This window comes from Macaca fascicularis, chromosome 11 (genome assembly GCF_037993035.2).
Source record: "Macaca fascicularis isolate 582-1 chromosome 11, T2T-MFA8v1.1".
Taxonomy (NCBI): domain Eukaryota; kingdom Metazoa; phylum Chordata; class Mammalia; order Primates; family Cercopithecidae; genus Macaca; species Macaca fascicularis.
Window position 1 is genome coordinate 86,412,191 of NC_088385.1, and position 18,665 is coordinate 86,430,855.

General features: G+C 36.4%; 1 protein-coding gene across 5 annotated transcripts in view; it reads right to left on the reverse strand.

Annotated features, from left to right (window-relative positions):
* Window positions 1–4,894: 4,894 nt before the first annotated feature.
* Window positions 4,895–18,665, reverse strand: part of PAWR (pro-apoptotic WT1 regulator) — an 87,711-nt gene continuing 73,940 nt past the window's right edge. For 3 of the 5 annotated variants that reach the window (XM_074007470.1, XM_045365650.3, XM_045365651.3), the window contains exons 5-8: window positions 12,638–12,785; window positions 10,471–10,575; window positions 8,460–8,563; window positions 4,895–5,620 (exon numbers count right to left, since the gene is read on the reverse strand). In XM_074007470.1, the coding sequence (XP_073863571.1) occupies window positions 5,614–5,620; window positions 8,460–8,563; window positions 10,471–10,575; window positions 12,638–12,785 (364 nt within the window). In that variant the 3' untranslated portion in view covers window positions 4,895–5,613. The remainder of the gene's footprint in view (window positions 5,621–8,459; window positions 8,564–10,470; window positions 10,576–12,637; window positions 12,786–18,665) is intronic. The other 2 variants (XM_074007471.1, XM_074007472.1) reach the window with 1 other exon arrangement.

Here is an 18,665-nt window from a genome sequence, read left to right on the forward strand (position 1 = left end):
ATGTATTTAGACCTTAACATGATGGCTTTGAGTCTTAAATCATTGTCCACCTAAAATAATATACCAAATAAAGATTTTAAAAGTGCTGCATATGGTTTCTGTAAGAGGTATATAAGTTAATTAGATTACCAGAATTACCCTTTAGCTTCAAAAGTAAAACTCATGGTCAGGATTTTACTGATAGTATAGGAAGAAAAAAAAAACCACTGCTGAAAAATAAATGAAAAAATTTTTATTGAGTATTACTTTATACAGGCAAATTAAAAGTGAATCTATATTAAGCTGACTATTCCACAATAAAAACCTATGCAATGGGAATAATCAAAGCTGTCTACACAATACTAATGTGTTCAATAAATTATCCAGATGTTTTTCTGCAAATATTTGGATTACCTGATTAGCTGATTCTTCAACAAAAGTTAAATTTTAGCTTTAATATGGTAGCAGCAGAATGCTACTTAAATTTAGAAGAAAAACATAAGAATAAAAACCCTGAATAGCATAGCCAAATCTTCCAAGAAATAAGTTCACCAAAAAAGTAACATACACCTATTTGGTATCCAGAGGAGGAAACAAAACAAAACACAGGCACTTAATCAACATTCACCAAGTGATCATCACTAACATTCTATTATTACCAGAGCAACTGTCAATATGTGAACTGTAGATCAGAACAGACTTACATATCTAAAAACAAACCAGTAATCAATAATATATACAGAAATACTAACTTGAAGTCACATTTAAATACCATCAAGTTTGGTGTATCTGATATAGACTGAATTCATTTCATCACTGCTATAAATTTCTTAAAAGTGTTCTTTTCCTAATGTAACATTATCTTTAAAAAATGGCAAGATATTTCCCAATATGCATCAGTTCTTTCACTCCACCATTCAGTAAATGTTGCAGCACATTAAACAGAACCTGTTAACTAGATCTAAAAACAATGGCTGCATAATTAACACAAAGAAGTACTTTTGAGTAAACTATTCAGATTAGACAGGCTAATGCTAACTAAGACTGCATTTTCTGCTACTGACATGCACTATATAGATCATACACTAAGATGGAAGGTTGGTCCATGTCCATTTATTTAAAGATTCTGTAACACCTATAATAGTATTTAATACAGCTCCCACAAACAATATTCCTCTCACATAGATGTAGTTATTTTTAGTGGGAATAAGGATATGACACATGCTACGAGATTCTAGCTAAGAAAATAAAAACAATATGGGCTCAGGTTTTCTTAGCAAGTTTTTGAACTGGGAAACAACCAACTTCCATATATCCAGGAGAAACTTAGCATGGGGCAAGGTGCCTTAGTTGATGTGCCTGATAAGCAAACTGTTAGTTGTCTCTTAGTATTATGTTTTCAGCTTAATGTAACAACAAAAGAAAGGTGTCACACTACTTCTCAGATAGTAACAATTGCAATCTTAGATTGTAATTGGGATTACAATTACTATCCCATGGGATATCCTTTATTAATGACAGCACAGTTCCAATGCAAAAGTCAAGCTTAATGGTTACATATCAGGATAGGTTCAGACCCAATATGACCATGTTTAGCACTAACTTTTAACATGTTAAAGTTCTGATTCCTGAATGTTTTTCTCACTTAATATATTCCCTCCAATGACAAGTTGTTGTGTTTGGCTTCTTATGCTGAAAATACATGCCTGAATCCTATAACAAGTTATTAACAGTATCATGAATAGTTATTAAATAAATGCCAGCACTGCATGGAACTTACTGTCACCAACTCAGAACCATAAAACTACACACATATGCACAAAAAAAAAAATCCCAGAGACCTATCATTGTACATATGAATACTGTCCAAGGTATCAGATCAATTATCAAATCCAAGGTCTCTGCTGTTTTGTCTTATGGTGTTGAATATATGAATGCTTCTCTATTACACTGACTTTTTTGTATTATTTTCAAGAAATTATTAACTGGATTCAAAATCTTACACTTTTATTTCTAATTATAAAATCCAGATTAATCCAGAAAACACAAACCACATGTAACCGAGGTAGGTTTTTCACCTTAAGAATACATTGATTCTACCACAATTTAAAATTTTAAACATTGAAGAAAAAAAAAAAAGACTACATTGCTCCATATACCTGCCTCTGGTACTTAATTTTCTGCATTTGAAACTACTTGAACAAGTGTGACAGTGCTAATCTACTATATTTAGTAAATCCCTTAGTACCTACAAATACACACCCAAAAGCCCTTTCCCCCTTCTCTAATGGTAACTGTTGTATAATAAAATTGCCAACAACTCTAGAAAGATGAAATAAAGATTACTGTAGCAATCTTCAATTAATTCATTTCAGAAATCAAGGAAGCAAGTCATGTTCATTTTAAATATGACAAACTTACTATTTTGAAAATGAGCTCATAAACACATTAGAACTTTGAATGTGCTTTATTATGCCACAAATTCCCAGATTTAAGAAATAGTATTTCTGAACAGGAATAATAATTTCACAAATACTATCACTTTATTGACAATAGACAAGTCTTTTATGGTAGTGCACATGTACTTAACATCTACCTTCTAACAATCTCAACACTTCTTATAAATTTTCAGGGGAAACTGCAGCAGATCCTACTTTATTTTTCAATGGTTAGTGTAAAACTCTGTATGTAAAATAAATACGTATTTTAAGGAGATGGGAGAAGGACTGCATGTGAAATGCTTTGCCTAAGTTGTAAGGCTCCTGTCTTTACACTATCATTATGTTAACAAGGCCAAAATAAATCACTGCTAGAAATGTTCCCCCCAAAATTCTTAAACAGCTCAGTCTTTAAAAGTATTTAATAATTTTTTTTTTCTTTTGTGAGACAGAGTTTCACTCTTGTTGCCCAGGCTGGAGTGCAATGGTGCAATCTCAGCTCACCAAAACCTCCGCCTCCTGGGTTTTCAAGCGATTCTCCTGCCGCAGCCTCCCAAGTAGCCGGGACTACAGGCATGCGCCACCACACCCGGCTAATTTTGTATTTTTAGTAGAGTCAGGGTTTCTCCATGTTGGTCAAGCTGGTCTCGAACTCCCAACCTCTGGTGAGCCGCCCACCTCGGCCTCCCAAAGTGCTGGGATTACAGGCGTGAGCCATTGCGCCCAGCCTAATTGATATAATTTTTTGAAGTGAAATTAAGTGTTCCTTTATTTACATATGAATTAAATGGAAAATACAAAGTAATTTTTTAAATAAAACCCCACATACTAATATATTTTAAGGTTGGATACTAACAGCATTTTCACAAGATCCAAAGTGTGGATGAGGAACTAGGAAATAAGGACATGTGTGGCACATAACTAAGGGTAACTAAAGAAAGGTGAGTACCTCACAACCAAAAGCAGCTAACTATGCCTGGCATACCACCCTGTCATGTGGGCAGCAGATCACTGTTCCCATGCTGGGAAAGAGTCTCCAAGAAGGGAAGCCCTTATGCAGTAATTCTGCAACTATATTAAATTTGGTAATCTAACATTAAACTTTTTCGTGAGCAGTGAATACACACATGGTCATATAAAAACTGCCCTGGAGACCAGGTTAATTATTAAATAAACTAAAAGGGGAGAAATGCTGGTAGATAAAATTATGTCAATTCCAGGGTTTTCAATGGAATAAAGAAACAGCAGCAGCTGCTTCAAAACTAGGCTATGATCAGAAACCTCAGATGATAACCTTTAAAAATTCTGGAGCCCAGAGTCTAAAGCTAAACCTACATAGGCGCTACAGCCAGGGAGTTCTTTCTTTAAGTTCCTCAAGTGAGTCTGATGATCGGCCAAGCTCAAAACTTCTGAATTGGGGAAGGGAGAAAGCCAACCTAGGTAAATGTAGAGACTTTTAGAATTCAACATTTGGGCCAGGTGCGGTGGCTCACACCTGTGATCCCAGCACTTGGGGAGGCCAAGGCGGGCGGATCACAAGGTCAGGAGATCGAGATCATCCTGGCTAACACGGTAAAACCCCGTCTCTACTAAAAATAGAGAAATTAGCCGGGCGTGATGACGGGTGCCTGTAGTCGCAGTGACTCGGGAGGCTGAGGCAGGAGAATGGCATGAACCCAGGAGCCGGAGCTTGCAGTTAGCCAAGATCACGCCACTATACTCCAGCCTGGGCAACAGACTGAGACTCCGTCTCCAAAAAAAAAAAAAATTCAACATTTGATACTTATCATTTACTCCACATTTGCCCCCAGCTGTCTCACCTTCTCTATTTTTCTAACAGTGAATAATAAAAGGGCTTGGCAAGTGAAGGAAAAAGTCAGTAGAGTACCCAAAATGGATTTGACTATATTCAAACCACTTTCACATATTAACTAGATAAAAGGATATCATACTGCTATTTGAAATTCAATCATCGAGCAAAAATGTCATAATGTCAATGTATTTTAAGGGAAGGGGGGATTCTTAACATGAAAATGTAATACAAAAACAATTCTAATAATAATATTTAATACAAGAGAAAATTTGTATAATTCTTTAGAAGTAATTCTGTTTTTAAAATTTCAATGCTAGGAACAAAATTCCTTAAAATTGAAATAGGGGAATATTCTCTCATATGAAAAAACTGTATTTTAGTACTATTTCTGCTTACATATTGTTTTGTATAAATGTTTTAAGTATGAATAACATTTTGGTTTTTATTTTAGTGTGCATGCTAATATAATAAAAATATGGATTTTTTTCTCCTACACTGATTTTGTACACTTTCCAGGCCTGAAGAACAAACAACTTTTAAAATATCCTATGTTCACTTGCAAACCTTAGAACAATAAAAAAAAAGTAGTACCTACATAAGAAATTTTACATTAAAATTAAAATTGTATGTTTTTCAGGAATTAAAGTGATTCAATTTTTCAATATTCAAACACAAAATAGTAAATTTTTTTTATTATAGCGCAATTCAAGTATTCTCTTAAATTTATATTTAATCGACTAGAACATGACAGTGACTTTGTAAGAGCTTTCCTTTTAAAAGGATACTGTTACACAAAAGTATGACTCTATTACTCTAAATGCTTAGAATAAGTGGAAAGAAATGACAGTAGACAAAAACCTTTATGAGTGAGTCATCAACACATAAAAGGTTGCACACATCAGTAATAAGGCATGTGTAGGTAATATCCCAAAAGTATTTAAACTCATGTAAACAAAGACTATGTATATTCCTAAGCGAGAAAAGGTACTACCAAAGATGAAATATATTCAGATGGCTGTGACTTTAAACCATGTATTAGTTGAATACCACACAAAACCAAAAAGGTATTACCTATCATTTAATAACTGAAAGATATTACTTATTTGTGAGATAAAAGGTTGATGCTTTTTTTAAAACCAATAATGAAAAAGAAGTATTTTGAAAACAAACATCCATTTTCTAGAAATAAATATACATGCTTAGTTATTTTAATGTATTGCAGCATAGGAATATTGTGCTAGCATTGACCATAACATTCAATCAGTAGTTTAAAATATTTTTTCCTCATTGAGTCTTGAATCTTCTACCTGGTCAGCTGACCAACAACTTTCAAAAGAGTTTTATTTTCCTGCTTTAGCTGTTCATTTTCATCTTCTATGTCATCTAGGTCCTTAAGAAAAAAAAAAAGATACTTTAAAAATACTTCAAAATATTTGATGAGAGATGAAAACACTTAATATACATTCAAAAATAATTCATACAACCAATTAATTTTGAAATGAAGGTAAGCTCTGAAAACAACTTTAGATGTAATATGTCCCACCAAAAATGAGCATCCATTACTTAAATCTTCATTCTTATAACAAGTCTATAGGCCAACTCTTAAAGATCTTTCAGTTTTTCTAAGGAAGCCAGAAGTCAGAACTTTAAAATTGTGAATCTTCCAATTTTCAATCATCATAAATAAGTTAGTGTTTTAGCTAAACTCCACTTCCCTTCCCTAAAACTGAGGCAAAAAAAAAACTATCCATGCAAGCCGTATGTGGTATTGAGCCCTAGGTTGCAACCTTGTATCAAATTAGGCATCAAAAGGTGCAGGTACAAGTTCTAGATGCACTCCTATCACTTTGTCTGATCTTTAAAGGTGTTCAATGGGGATAACACTCTGGGGAGGCGACAAAACTGAGGCCTACAAAAAAGGGGATCTGGAGTATAGAGAGTTGATCTGGATCAATTTATATGTTGGACTTTTCTACGACATTTTGAAGCAAAGGTTTTAGCACTAAAAATAATTCAAAGCCACTAAATTAAGTATTCGCTCTCCAGCTTTAAAAGCATATGATCCACCTCTTTTTTCCCTATACTAATCCTTGTCCCAAATACACAACCATCTGGTTAAAAAAAATTCACCATAAGTTTTAGTTACAAGAAATGTTATTTCAAGACAGACCCTTTACTGTTAAAAAAGCAGACATTTTTAGATTTATTCTTGCAGTTTAAAGTTTGATGTAATCAATCTGAATCACTGCTATATAGTATAAAAGCTTTCTAATACATTTAATATATTGCCTTTGGATAATTAGGTAAATTATTTTAAAATTTACAAGATCAGAATTTGCATTTATTTACAAACTAAATGAATAATGTTGGGAAACATTTGTTTAAACAATAAAAAATATGGGATTTCTAAAATTACCACAGTTGAAATCTACCTAAAATTTAGAATTAAATGATAAAACATATTCATGTACCATTATTAGATTATAAACTCTATGAAGGCAGGGGTTTTATTATTCTTAAGGCCCACAGTGCCTAAGACAGTTCAAACCCATTAAAGGCATCAAAAATATTTGTAGAAACAGGTTGGGTGTGTTGGCTCACACCTGTAATCCCAGCACTTTGGGAGGCTGAGGCAGGCGGATCTCTTGAGGTCAGGAGTTCAAGACCAGCCTGGCCAACATGCTGAAACCCCGTCTCTACTAAAAATACAAAAAATAGCCGGGTGTGGTGGCTCATGCCTGTAATTGCAGCTACTCAGGAGGCTGAGGCAGAAGAATCACCTGAACCCAGGAGGCGGAGGTTGCAGTGAGCCAAGATTGCACCACTGCACTCCGGCCTGAGCAACAGAATAATGTAATCAAAAAAAAAAAAAAAAAAACCTTTTCCTGTCTGCCTATACACTCCAAAGAAAATAAATCCTTCTATCAAAAAGACATATGCATGTGTATGTTCACTGCTGTGCCATTCACAACATCAAAGACATGGAATCAACCCAAGTGTGGTACATATATGTCATGGCATACTATAAAGCAAAAATAATAATAATAAAATATTTGCGGAAACAGATAACCTACAGAATCAGAGAAGATACTCACAAACTATGCATCCGACAAAGGTCTAATATCCAGAATCAACAAGGAACTTAAATCAACAAGCAAAACACTATACAATCCCATTAAAAAGGGGCAAAGGACATAACAGACACTTCTTAAAAGAAGACATATGGCATGGTGTATGTAATCCCTTACACCTGTAATCCCAGCACTTTGGGAGGCTGAGTCGAGCAGATCACTTGAGGTCAGACCAGCCAGGCCAACACATGGTGAAACCCCATCTCCACTAAAAATACAAAAATTAGATGGCCGTGGTGGCACATGCTTGTAATCCCAGCTACTTGGGAGGCTAAGGCAGGAGGATCGCTTGAACTCAGGAGGCAGAGGTTGCAGTGAGCTGAGATTACTCCACTGCACTCCAGCCTGGGTGATAGAGGAAGACTCTGTCTCAAAAAACAAAAACAAAACAAAAACACAAAACAAAAAGAAGACATACAAGCGGCCAAGAAACATGAAAAAATACTCAGTATCACTAACCAGAGAAATGCAAGTCAAAATCACGAGATACCAACTCACAGCAGTTGTGACAGTTAATATGAAGTGTCAACTTGATTAGCCAGTCAAAAATTGCTGTTAGTAAAAAGTTAAAAGACAACAGATGCTGGTGAGGCTGCAGAGAAAAGAGAATGCTTATACACCGTGGTGGGAATATAAATTAGTCCAGCCACCGTAACAAGCAGTTTGGAGATTTTTCAAAGAACTTAAAACAGAACTATCACTAGACCCAGCAATCCCATTACTGTCTATATACCAAAAGAAAATAAATCTTTCTATCAAAAAGACATATGAATGTGTATGTTCACTGCGGCACCATTCACAATATCAAAGACATGTAATCAACCCAAGTGTCCATCAATGGTAGATTAAATGAAGAAAATGTGGTACACATATGTCATGGCATAGTATAAAGCCACAAAAAATAATGAAATCATGTCCTCTGCAGCAACATGGATAGAGGTGGAGGCCAGAATCCTAAGCAAATTAACTCAAAAACAGGAAACCGAACACTGCATGTGAACCGAACACACTAAGCACACATGGATACAAATATGGGAACAATAGACACTGTGGACTACTAAAGGGCAGAGGAAGGTGGCATAGGTTAAAAAAAGTTACCTGTCAGGTATTATGCTCACTACCAGGGTGATGGGATCTGTATTCCAAACCTCATAATCACACAATACTCCCATGTAACAAATCTGCACATGTACCCCCTGTATCTAAAATACAAAGTAAACATTTTTTTTTAATTTAACATTTTTAAATTTTTTTAATTTAGAATTTCTTAGATCAAATTCTAACACCAATATAGGAGTACTTGTATTTTGAGATGGGAGTCTCGCACTTTTGTCCAGGCTGGAGTGCAGTGGTGTGTCTTGGTTCACTGCAAGCTCTGCCTCTCGGGTTCACGCCATTCTTCTGCCTCAGCCTCCCGAGTAGCTGGGACTAGAGGCGCCCATCACCACGCCCGGCTTATTTTCTGTATTTTCAGTGGAGACGGGATTTCACCGTGTTAGCCAGGATGCTCTTGATCTCCTGACCTCGTGATCCGCCCACCTCAGCCTTCCAAAGTGCTGTGATTACAGGCGTGAGCCACCACGCCCAGCCATAGGAGTACTTGTATTGGAACCAAAGATGAAAAGCAGTCCACAAAAAGTAGAAAGACTTAAAATACCTGAAGTCAAATACTGGCTCAGCTGATTACTCTATATGACTTTGAGCAAGTTAAATTCTGAGTTCCACTGTCCTCATATACAACCTATAGTTAATGCCTCAGAGCTTTATTAGAACAAGTCGGCATATGATGAAGCCTCTCTCTTTTTTCTCCTTTCATGGTTGGAGTTGAGACTGGATAGTGGATTTGCTACAGTTTTCCCGGAAGCAGACTTATTCTTTCCTCAATCTTAGCCAAAAGCCTTCTAAAAGGCAAAATTATGGAGTCCCTTCTCATCACTGTTACCTAATAAGCAATTACAACTGCTTCTAGCAAATAAATTCTGGGGCTGAAAACAAAAAGGAGAGTTAGCTACAAAGAATATAGTGCTAACGCTAAACCTAAAGTTGGGGATGCATTAAGTACAACTGGAGGAAAAAAGTGAAGATACACAGACATCTGGAATTTCTTATAGTGATAAAGTACCAATTTCAGGGCCAGGCACAGTGGTTCACGGCTGTAATCCCAACACTTTGGGAGGCAGAAGAAGGCAGATCACTTGAGGTCAGGAGTTTGAGACCAGCCTGGCCAACATGGTTAAACCCCATCTCTCCTAAAAATACAAAAATTAGCCAGGAGTGGTGGCACGTGCCTGTAGTCCCAGCTACTCGGGAGGCTGAAGCAGGAGAATCACTTGAACCCGGGAGGTGGGGGCTATAGTGAGCTGAGATCGCACCACTGAACTCCAGCCTGGGCAACAGAGAGAGACTCCATCTCTAAATAAATAAATAAATAAATAAATAATAACAATAACAATAATAATAGTAAAGAGTACCAATTTTACTTTTTCTTTTTGTGGGGAGGGGGACAGAGTCTTACTCTTGTTACCCAGGCTGGAGTGCGGTGGCACGATCTTGGCTCACGGCAACCTCTGCCTCCCGGGATCAAGCGATACTCCTGCCTCAACCTTCTGAGCAGTTGAGATTACAGGTGCCCACCACCATGCCCAGCTAATTTTTCATATTTTTAGTAGAGTTGGGGTTTCACCATGTTGACCAGGCTGGTCTCGAACTCCTGGCCTCAGGAGATCTGCCCTCTTCGGCCTCCCAAAGTGCTGAGATTACAGGTGTGAGCCACCGCGCCTGGCCTATTTTAGTTATGTCTTGAGGCAACTCTCTGCCAGTGCTCTTATGTATGGTGGTGACAAAGCGCCTGTCACCTCCAGACTTTAACAAAACACAGAACAAATCCATAAATCAGTCTACCTCCGAAAGAATAAAATTAAGTGAGCTAAACTGGTAACTGCCCAAAGGAAATCAGTTTTTGGAAGAAAATGATACTTCTTACTAATTATTATTTCACTAACAAAAGAACAAAGTGAATAATGCAATTAATAATTTCTTCATATTTATATATTTTCATCGAATTGAAAAAAAAACCCCCTCTAAACCTGAAATATGGTGAAATACTTACTCTATTTAATAAATCAATTTCTTCTTTGAGTTTTCCAATCATTTCCTCTTTATCTTGCATCAGTCTCACAAGTCTTAGGTTTTCTTGTCTTTCTCGTACTACTTCCTGGAAGACACAATTTAAAAAACAGTAATTAGGAAGTAATTGGTTATTTATAATATTCCTAAATGGCATATATCTGCCAAGTTTGGTAAAATATCTTACATACATGAAGATTTCCAATGAATTCCTTAAAATATTTGGTGAAGGAACAAAGATCCCACCACAAAAGGAGAATAAGGGGAATATAGGAGCTTCGTTAGGATGCTCCTGAGTAAAGCTATGTTTATACAAGTCTTTAACAAAACTAATGTAATAGACTCAATGATTTAACTTCATGTGAGTGTGTATGTATGTGTGACAGTGTTTCGCTCTTGTCACCTAGGCTGGAGTGCAATGGCACTATCTCGGCTCACTGCAACCTCTGCCTCCTGGGTTCAAGCAATTCTCCTGCCTCAGCCTCCCAAGTAGCTGGAATTACAGGTGCACGCCACCATGCCTGGGTAATTTTCATGTTTTTAGTAGAGATGGGGTTTTGCCATGTTGGCCAGGCTGGTCTTGAAATCCTGACCTCAAGTGATCTGCCTGCCTCAGCCTCCCAAAATGCTGGGATTACAGGCGTGAGGCACCGTGCCCGACCTGTGATTTAACTTCTTTAGCTTATCACCACTGTAAGTTATGAACTACCTTATTCTTTAATGGGTATCTTGTTTGAAATAATTCAAAATTAATTTTTATTAAAAATACAAGGTTTAAGAAAAGGAGATGGCCCAATAGAAATTCTAAACAGAAAAACAATTATCCTAGTTTTACTTCTGGCTCTGCCAGTTAACTGATAATGGATAAAAAGAAGGAACTAAAGTAGATTACTGACTTTTAATATTTTTTTCTTTAAACAATGCAATACCTTTTGCAAAGAAATCTTATTTAGAATCCAAGGCATTGGACTTGCTCAGCCACCTTGGGGGCAAAAGGGAAGCAGAGCTCAAAAGGCCTTGCCCAGAACTTGGCTTCTTTCCTACTAAACCTCCTAGAGAGCAATCAACCATTCATATCCCTTAGCTGCTGCCAACTACTAGCAATTCAATCCAAATTCTTGTGGAACTCATGGGCAACTCCCTTCAAAACTAGTAGATTGCATATTACTAAAGTTTTTAATTTAAAATTATGAAATAATAGGCTGGGCAGAGTGGCTCCCACCTGTAATTCCAGCACTTTAGGAAGCTGAGGCGGATGTATCACCTGAGGTTAGGAATTCAAGACCAGCCTTACCAACATAGTGAAACTCTGTCTCTACTAAAAATACAAAAAAAAAAAATTAGCCGGGCATGGTGGTGCATGCCTGTAATCCCAGCTACTTGGGAGGCTGAGGCAGAAGAATCGCTTGAACCTAGGAAGTGGAGGTTGCAGTGAGCCAAGACTGCGCCATTGTACTCCAGCCTGGGCGACAAGAGCGAAACTCTGTCTCAAAAATAAATAGATAAATAAAAATAAATAAAATTATCAAATAACAATTCCAAGAAGAAACTGTTGTTAAAGCTTAGAAATGTGACCTCAAAATAATCATAAATGTTATAAAATAGAAACAAGTTTTAAAAATGAAATTTCTTTATATAACATATAAATGAGATCTTTAATAATACAGAGAATAATCTCAAGTAAAACAAAACACATTTTCAACAATTACAAAAGTATTCAACACCATTGCTAATTTTAGGGGTTGAATGTCAGTGGCACAAACCTGAGACCCTACAGTTAATAAATTTATGCCAATAGTCATCTGACTTGTACAGAAAGACACTTTTAAACAGGCATATTCTTACACAAAATTGTTTCAAACATCAAAGATGGACCTAATTCAGATTTACTCCTGTAATTTCTGAAGTGACAAATGAAAATCTATTCAGACAATATAATAAATACACAGTAGTATATATTTGCCAGCTCAGGCTTCTAACCACTTCAAAAACAAAGACTTTTAATATATTAAAGGTAACACTTGGCAGAATAGAAGCGCACATATTAAATATTAAGGAATGTTATTTCCTTTCTCGCTCAGCTGCTATGAAACAAAAGAATTCTAATGGTACATTAATTTTATCAATCTTAACTAACTTATAATCCATACCTTTTCAAGATCTTCAATTTTCTTTTCCAGTGTGCTACTTGAAACCAGATTACCTGAAACATTTGCATCCCTGTTGTATCTAGGGAACCCACTTCTATCTGTTCGAGAATATCTACTTGAGACATCTTCTTCAGAGACACTGGTTGTGCTGTGGAAATATAAACATTTTATTAAGATCCCTAATATTCAGTAAGAAAAACACCAAGAATATTTTCTATTCAGCTTAAAAAAATTAACATTCCCCAAGGACATATGGCTATAGTAGCAACTTATTTGTAACTGTAGAAGTTAATCATTATTCCAACACAATGAAAAAGTGTAAAAGTAGCATTAATTCTTTCAACCATTATCTACTGAGTAGGTGTTAAGTAATGACTGAGTAGGTGTTAAGTAATGAACACTGTTCTGGATACTGAAGATGTAAACAGCGAACACAAACATGGACTCTGCCCTTGATAGAGCTTTTGGTTAAAAGAGAATATAACTAATAATAAATAAAGCAACATGATCAGTAAAACAAGGTCAGTGATGGATATTATGAGAACTATGATAGGACAGATCTCCCAGATTTTTTTGAGATGGGGTCTCACTCTTGTCACCCAGACTGGAGTGCAGTGGTGCAATCACAGCTCACCACAGCTTTGACTTCCTGGGCTCAAGCGATCCTCCCATCTCAGCTTCCTGAGTAGCTGGGACTACAGGTATGTGGCCACCACACCAGGTAAATTATTTTGTATTTTTTTTCCAGAGACGGGGTTTCACCATGTTGCCCAGACTGGTCTCAAACTCTTGGCCTCAAGCAATCCACCCACCTTGGCCTCCCAAAGTGCTAGGATTACAGGAGTGAGCACTGCGCCTGGCCTAGATCTCCCAGACTATCTGTGTTGAAAAACCACTTTCCTTCTTCAAAATTCCAATCTTTCATGGACCAACACTTTTAAAAAGTAAAATTAAAATGAACTGCTGGAAAAGTAAAAGTTAAAAAGGTCGTAAGTCCAAATGTTTCATTAGATTCAGATCCACAAAATTATAAATAGAAAAAAAGAAAAGAATTACATAAAGTGCAAATTCTCCACTGTAAGTATGCATACAGGCAATTAATACAGAAAATTGCTACCACACTGATAATTTTGTAATGCTATAATTTTAATCAAAAGTTGTAAGTAAAACAGCAATTCCTTAAACACCAATTCATGCCCTCTGAACAGCACATATGTCAGTATTTAAAGTTTTTAATGTAACAAATGAGTTTGCTTCTTGTTTGCCGTATTATTACTCCATTAAAAATTACCCCCCAACTTACACACATTTCTTATCTCAAAGTTCCCATTGGTCAGGAATTTAGAAGCAGCTTAGGTGGGTGATTATGATTCAGGGCTTCTCATGAGCTTTTAATCAAGATGTTGGTTGGGACTTCAGTCATCTGAAGGCTTAACTGGGCTAGAGAATCTGATTCTAAGCTCACTCAGATGACTGATGACAACGGCCTCAGTTCCTCACTATGTTGGCCTCTCCACTGGCCTGTTCACCACATGGCAGCTGGCTTCCAGAGACAAAGTGACAGAACAACTGAGACAGAAGCTGCAGTGTCTGTCATAACGCAACCTCAAAAGGGACATACTATCACACTGACCTTATTCTATTGTTCACACATATCAACCTGGTATATTGTGTGAGAGGATTATACACGGTGCAAACATTAGGAGGTAGGGTTCACTGGAGGCTATCTTGAAAGCCAGTTACCACATTTGTTAATTAATCTATGTTGGACTGATGGCAATGCTACTCAACAAGGGATAATGTATATCTAAACTACTTCTGTGTTTTAATAGCACTCAGAGAAAACAGTCTCAAATGACAGAAATAGGAGTGATTTTAATGCAATTTCAACAAGCTTGGACATTCATTTTTAAAAACTTTTGTCTCAAATGCAGAAAATTTGCTTTTCAAAATTTGTTTTCAATCCTTTACTGACTTGTATCCATTTCCAATAATTTATCCAGCAAATTTACTGGATAATCTAAAGTGACTTCTGGTTTTAAAAAATTGATTCCTCATCTATGAATTTCTTACCCATGGATTTTCTTGTGATAGAAAATAAAAGTGTCCTATCAAATGTCTAAGGTATTTGATTGTAACTTTTTCAAATGTGCAATATCAAGATCACCATCTACTTTACTGATAGTTGTTACTATATTGTTGTACCATTTATAACAAGCTAAGGTAACTTTCTCCTCAAATATCCAACTTTCATTTTTGTCATCTGATCTTATCTGCCATTGAAAAGCCTTCTGGGCTCACTGCAACCTCCACTTCCTGGGTTCACGCCATTCTCCCGCCTCAGCCTCCCGAGTAGCTGGGACTACCGGCACCCGCCACCATGCCCAGCTAATTTTTTGTATCTTTTAGTAGAGACACGGTTTCACCCTGTTAGCCAGGATGGTCTTGATCTCCTGACCTTGTGATCTGCCTGCCTCAGCCTCCCAAAGTGCTGAGATTACAGGCATGAGCCACTGCGTCCGGCCTAATTTTTCTATTTTTAGTAGAGACAGGGTTTCACCATGTTGGCCAGGCTGGCCTTGAGCTCCTGACCTCGTGATCCACCTGCCCCGGCCTCCCAAAGTGCAGGGATTACAGCATGAGCCACTGAGCCCGGCTGACTGAAATTCCTTCTTTGCATGGAAAGCTAAGATCACTTAAAAAATAAACAAAGAATGAGGCTATCAGACAATAAGTCTAACTCACATATTTGAAAAGCTGGGGACCAAACTGGTTTCTTATCTTGCAAAAACACCAAGAGTTCATCCCAAAGTTCGAATACTCTTGACTGAAAAGGTTGCTTTGAAGACCAATGTACACCCTAGTATCTGGTAACAGTTGATCAGCTAACTCCCAAACTACAGTATCTAATTTTTTAGAAACCTCAAATTTAATGAATTAGTGTTTAATAATTCACACTTTTAGTGAACTATACTGTGAATTCAGCTGATATAGCAAGAACACCATTTAGTTCAGCTGACAAAGCAAGACTTTCTCAATGAAAGAAGCAGGACACCGATTTACATTCTGGTACAAGCTTCAGCATGTTTTTCTTATCACTGTGCCTGCATAATTAGAAGATACTCTTACAAAAGTAAAGCGAAACTCCAAACCACATTTGCTGATACTGTAACCCTTTGCAAGTGTTATATAGTTTAGAGCAAGCTGTATTTGTCAGCAATGAAGGTGAAAAATAAATTGTTACTTCCTATGTTAGCAAAACCAATGTGTTCATCAAATTGTAACAAAAATTCCTTTGCTATCCTTATTTGTCTGAGAGTTAGTTTTCCATATCACCATCCTGTCCCTAAATACATCAAGCTATGGTGTTGCTGGAAAGTAGTACGGGAACTATCTTCTTTACTACAGATTCATCCAGCATTTCCAAGCAAACATATTTTGTCTTGTCATTTGTATGCATTTTTTTTTTAATGTTAGCAACCTCAAGTGAGACTATCAGAAACCCCAAAAATACTAATGATTACATGTGAAATCCTGAACATCTGCTCCAGTCATCTTTGTAATATTCTTTCAAATAATGAACTTGGTTTTGAACATATTTGATGAATTGGTTTTGAACATGTCATGCCTACAACTGTCATGGCTACAACTACCAATTAAATTTTGATCATTTTATATTGTTTAAATAGCCAGTGTACCTCTAAACAACCCACTTTGGTTTTAGCACTTTGCCCATCAATTATGGCTAAAAACTAAACATAAGACACACAGTACTTTCCAAGAAAACTAGTACAAATTCTTTTGATTTGTATCTCTTTGAAATTACTTCCATCATCATCATCATTTGGTTTACTACTGCTATCGCATTCAAAAAAGTGTATCTTTGTCAATAAAGTCCAGTAAAGCTTGTGTTGTCATCAGTAAATCAGACTTATAAATAATATAAATTTTGCTTCCAGGATTTAACTACTACTTGTAAAAGATAAAATTCAAAAGAATGAAAAAGAGTTTTACATTTTTTAATTACTATATATTTTTTAATTATTTATGGGACAAGAATAATTAAAATTAATGAGATTTTAAAAATAAATGCTTTGTTTTTTGGCGGGGGGTACAGGGGGATACAGGGTCTTGCACCGTCACCCAGGCTGATGTACAGAGGTGTCATCATGGCTCACTGCAGCCTTGAAACTTCAAAACTCCTGGGCTCAAGTGATCCTTCCACCTTAGCCTCCCAAGTAGCTGGGACTACAGGCAATGCCACCATACCTGGCTAATTTTTTTTTTTGTAGAGACGTGTCTTACTATGTTGACCAGGCTGGTCTCAAACTTGTGGCTTCAAGCTATCCTCCTGCCTTGGTTTTGGGATTATAGGCATGAGCCAGCCACATTTTATTTAATTCTTATACATTTTAGGGTTACAAATGACTGACTTCAAAATGTCACACATTGTAACAGTCCTGCTGTGCATGATTAGCATGCAACTCACCACTGCACTTGAACAACTCTATATCCTGTTCACAGAGTAATCCACTGATCATGCACTTGGATGTGATGATGACAAGTCAAAATGCAATTCAAGTTGTGAAATGCTTATTCTCAAGTTCTTTTCTTGTCTTAGATTGATAACAAACAGTTCAAGGACTACACTTTGGGTACCACTATGTTAAGAGAAGGTTGAAACTTAAAAAGGAGGAGAAAAATGTGCAAAAACCTAGAAACTGTAGCCCATTTGAGAAACAGAGAACTCCAATATGGCTAAAGCATGGAGTGTAAACTTAAGAGTAATAATAAATATGAGGGTGAAAAAGCAAGCAGGAAACCTGAATTTTTTTTTTTTTTTTTTTTTTTGAGAGACAGGTTCTCACTCTGTGGCCCAGGCTGAAGTGCAGTGGACAATCATAGCTCACTGTAAACTCAAATTCCTGGGCTCAAGCAATCTTCCCACCTCAGCCTCTGGAGTAGCTGCATGTGCGACCATGCCCGCTAATTTATCTTAATTTTTTTTTTAGAAGTTAGGTCTTCCTATGTTGCCCAGACTGGTCCTGAAGTCCTGGCCTCAAGCAATCTTCCTGCCTTGGCCACCCAAAGTGCTTGGAGTAGAAGTCTGAGCTACCACGCCTGGCCCTGAAAGTTATTTTATGGAAGAATTTAAACCAAGGGTCTCCAAATATTATTCACAATTACATACCCATGTTGGTATGTATATTTATTTATCTACCATTTTTACAGGATTTACAATATGACAATATAAAATAATCATCTGCATCCCAAAAATACGGCATAAGAAAAAGACTAAAATTTGTTTTATTTATGGTACAAAAATTTGTTCTCACAAATATTTTAAATTAAAAATTGAATATGCTTCATCATTTCTGAAGATCTTAACACCATGTGATAATAGAGATTCAAAGATCTAGTTCTAACATCAGTTTGAATATTTGATTTTTAATGGCTATCAAAGCAGAAAGGGATGCCTTACAAAAAAATGAGAATTTTTTTAAAGTTTCACTTAAAACCTCAAAATCAGCATAACTTTTCTTAATTCATGAGAAAAGACTTGATTTTGTGTATCTTAACAGCTGAAAAGCAATGTGATCTTATTTGCAGTTAGACACTTGATTTTCTCCATAAATTCCCTAATCCCAGACTTGCACATTTTGTAATAAACTAGATAACTCATAAATCCACATAGATGGACATTCAAATTATAGTACTGGGCAACATGCAGAAAGTGAACAAAGCATGCTTCCCTCAGGACACCTTTAGTACAAAATGACCATCTGACATATAGAGCAAAGAAGGAATGACTAAATAACTATTACACAGTAGTAGCTTTTAAATATTAATGCCTTAGTGTTTTTCAAATAAAAAGGTAAATATGAATAAAAGTTCCAATATTTTCCTCCTGCACCCTAGCAGATTATCTTGTATATCAACCTGATTCAGATTCCATTTAAAGGTAACGGTAAGCCATTAAAGCAGGGAAAGTTACAGTATCATTTTTATAAAATATATTGGAGATGAG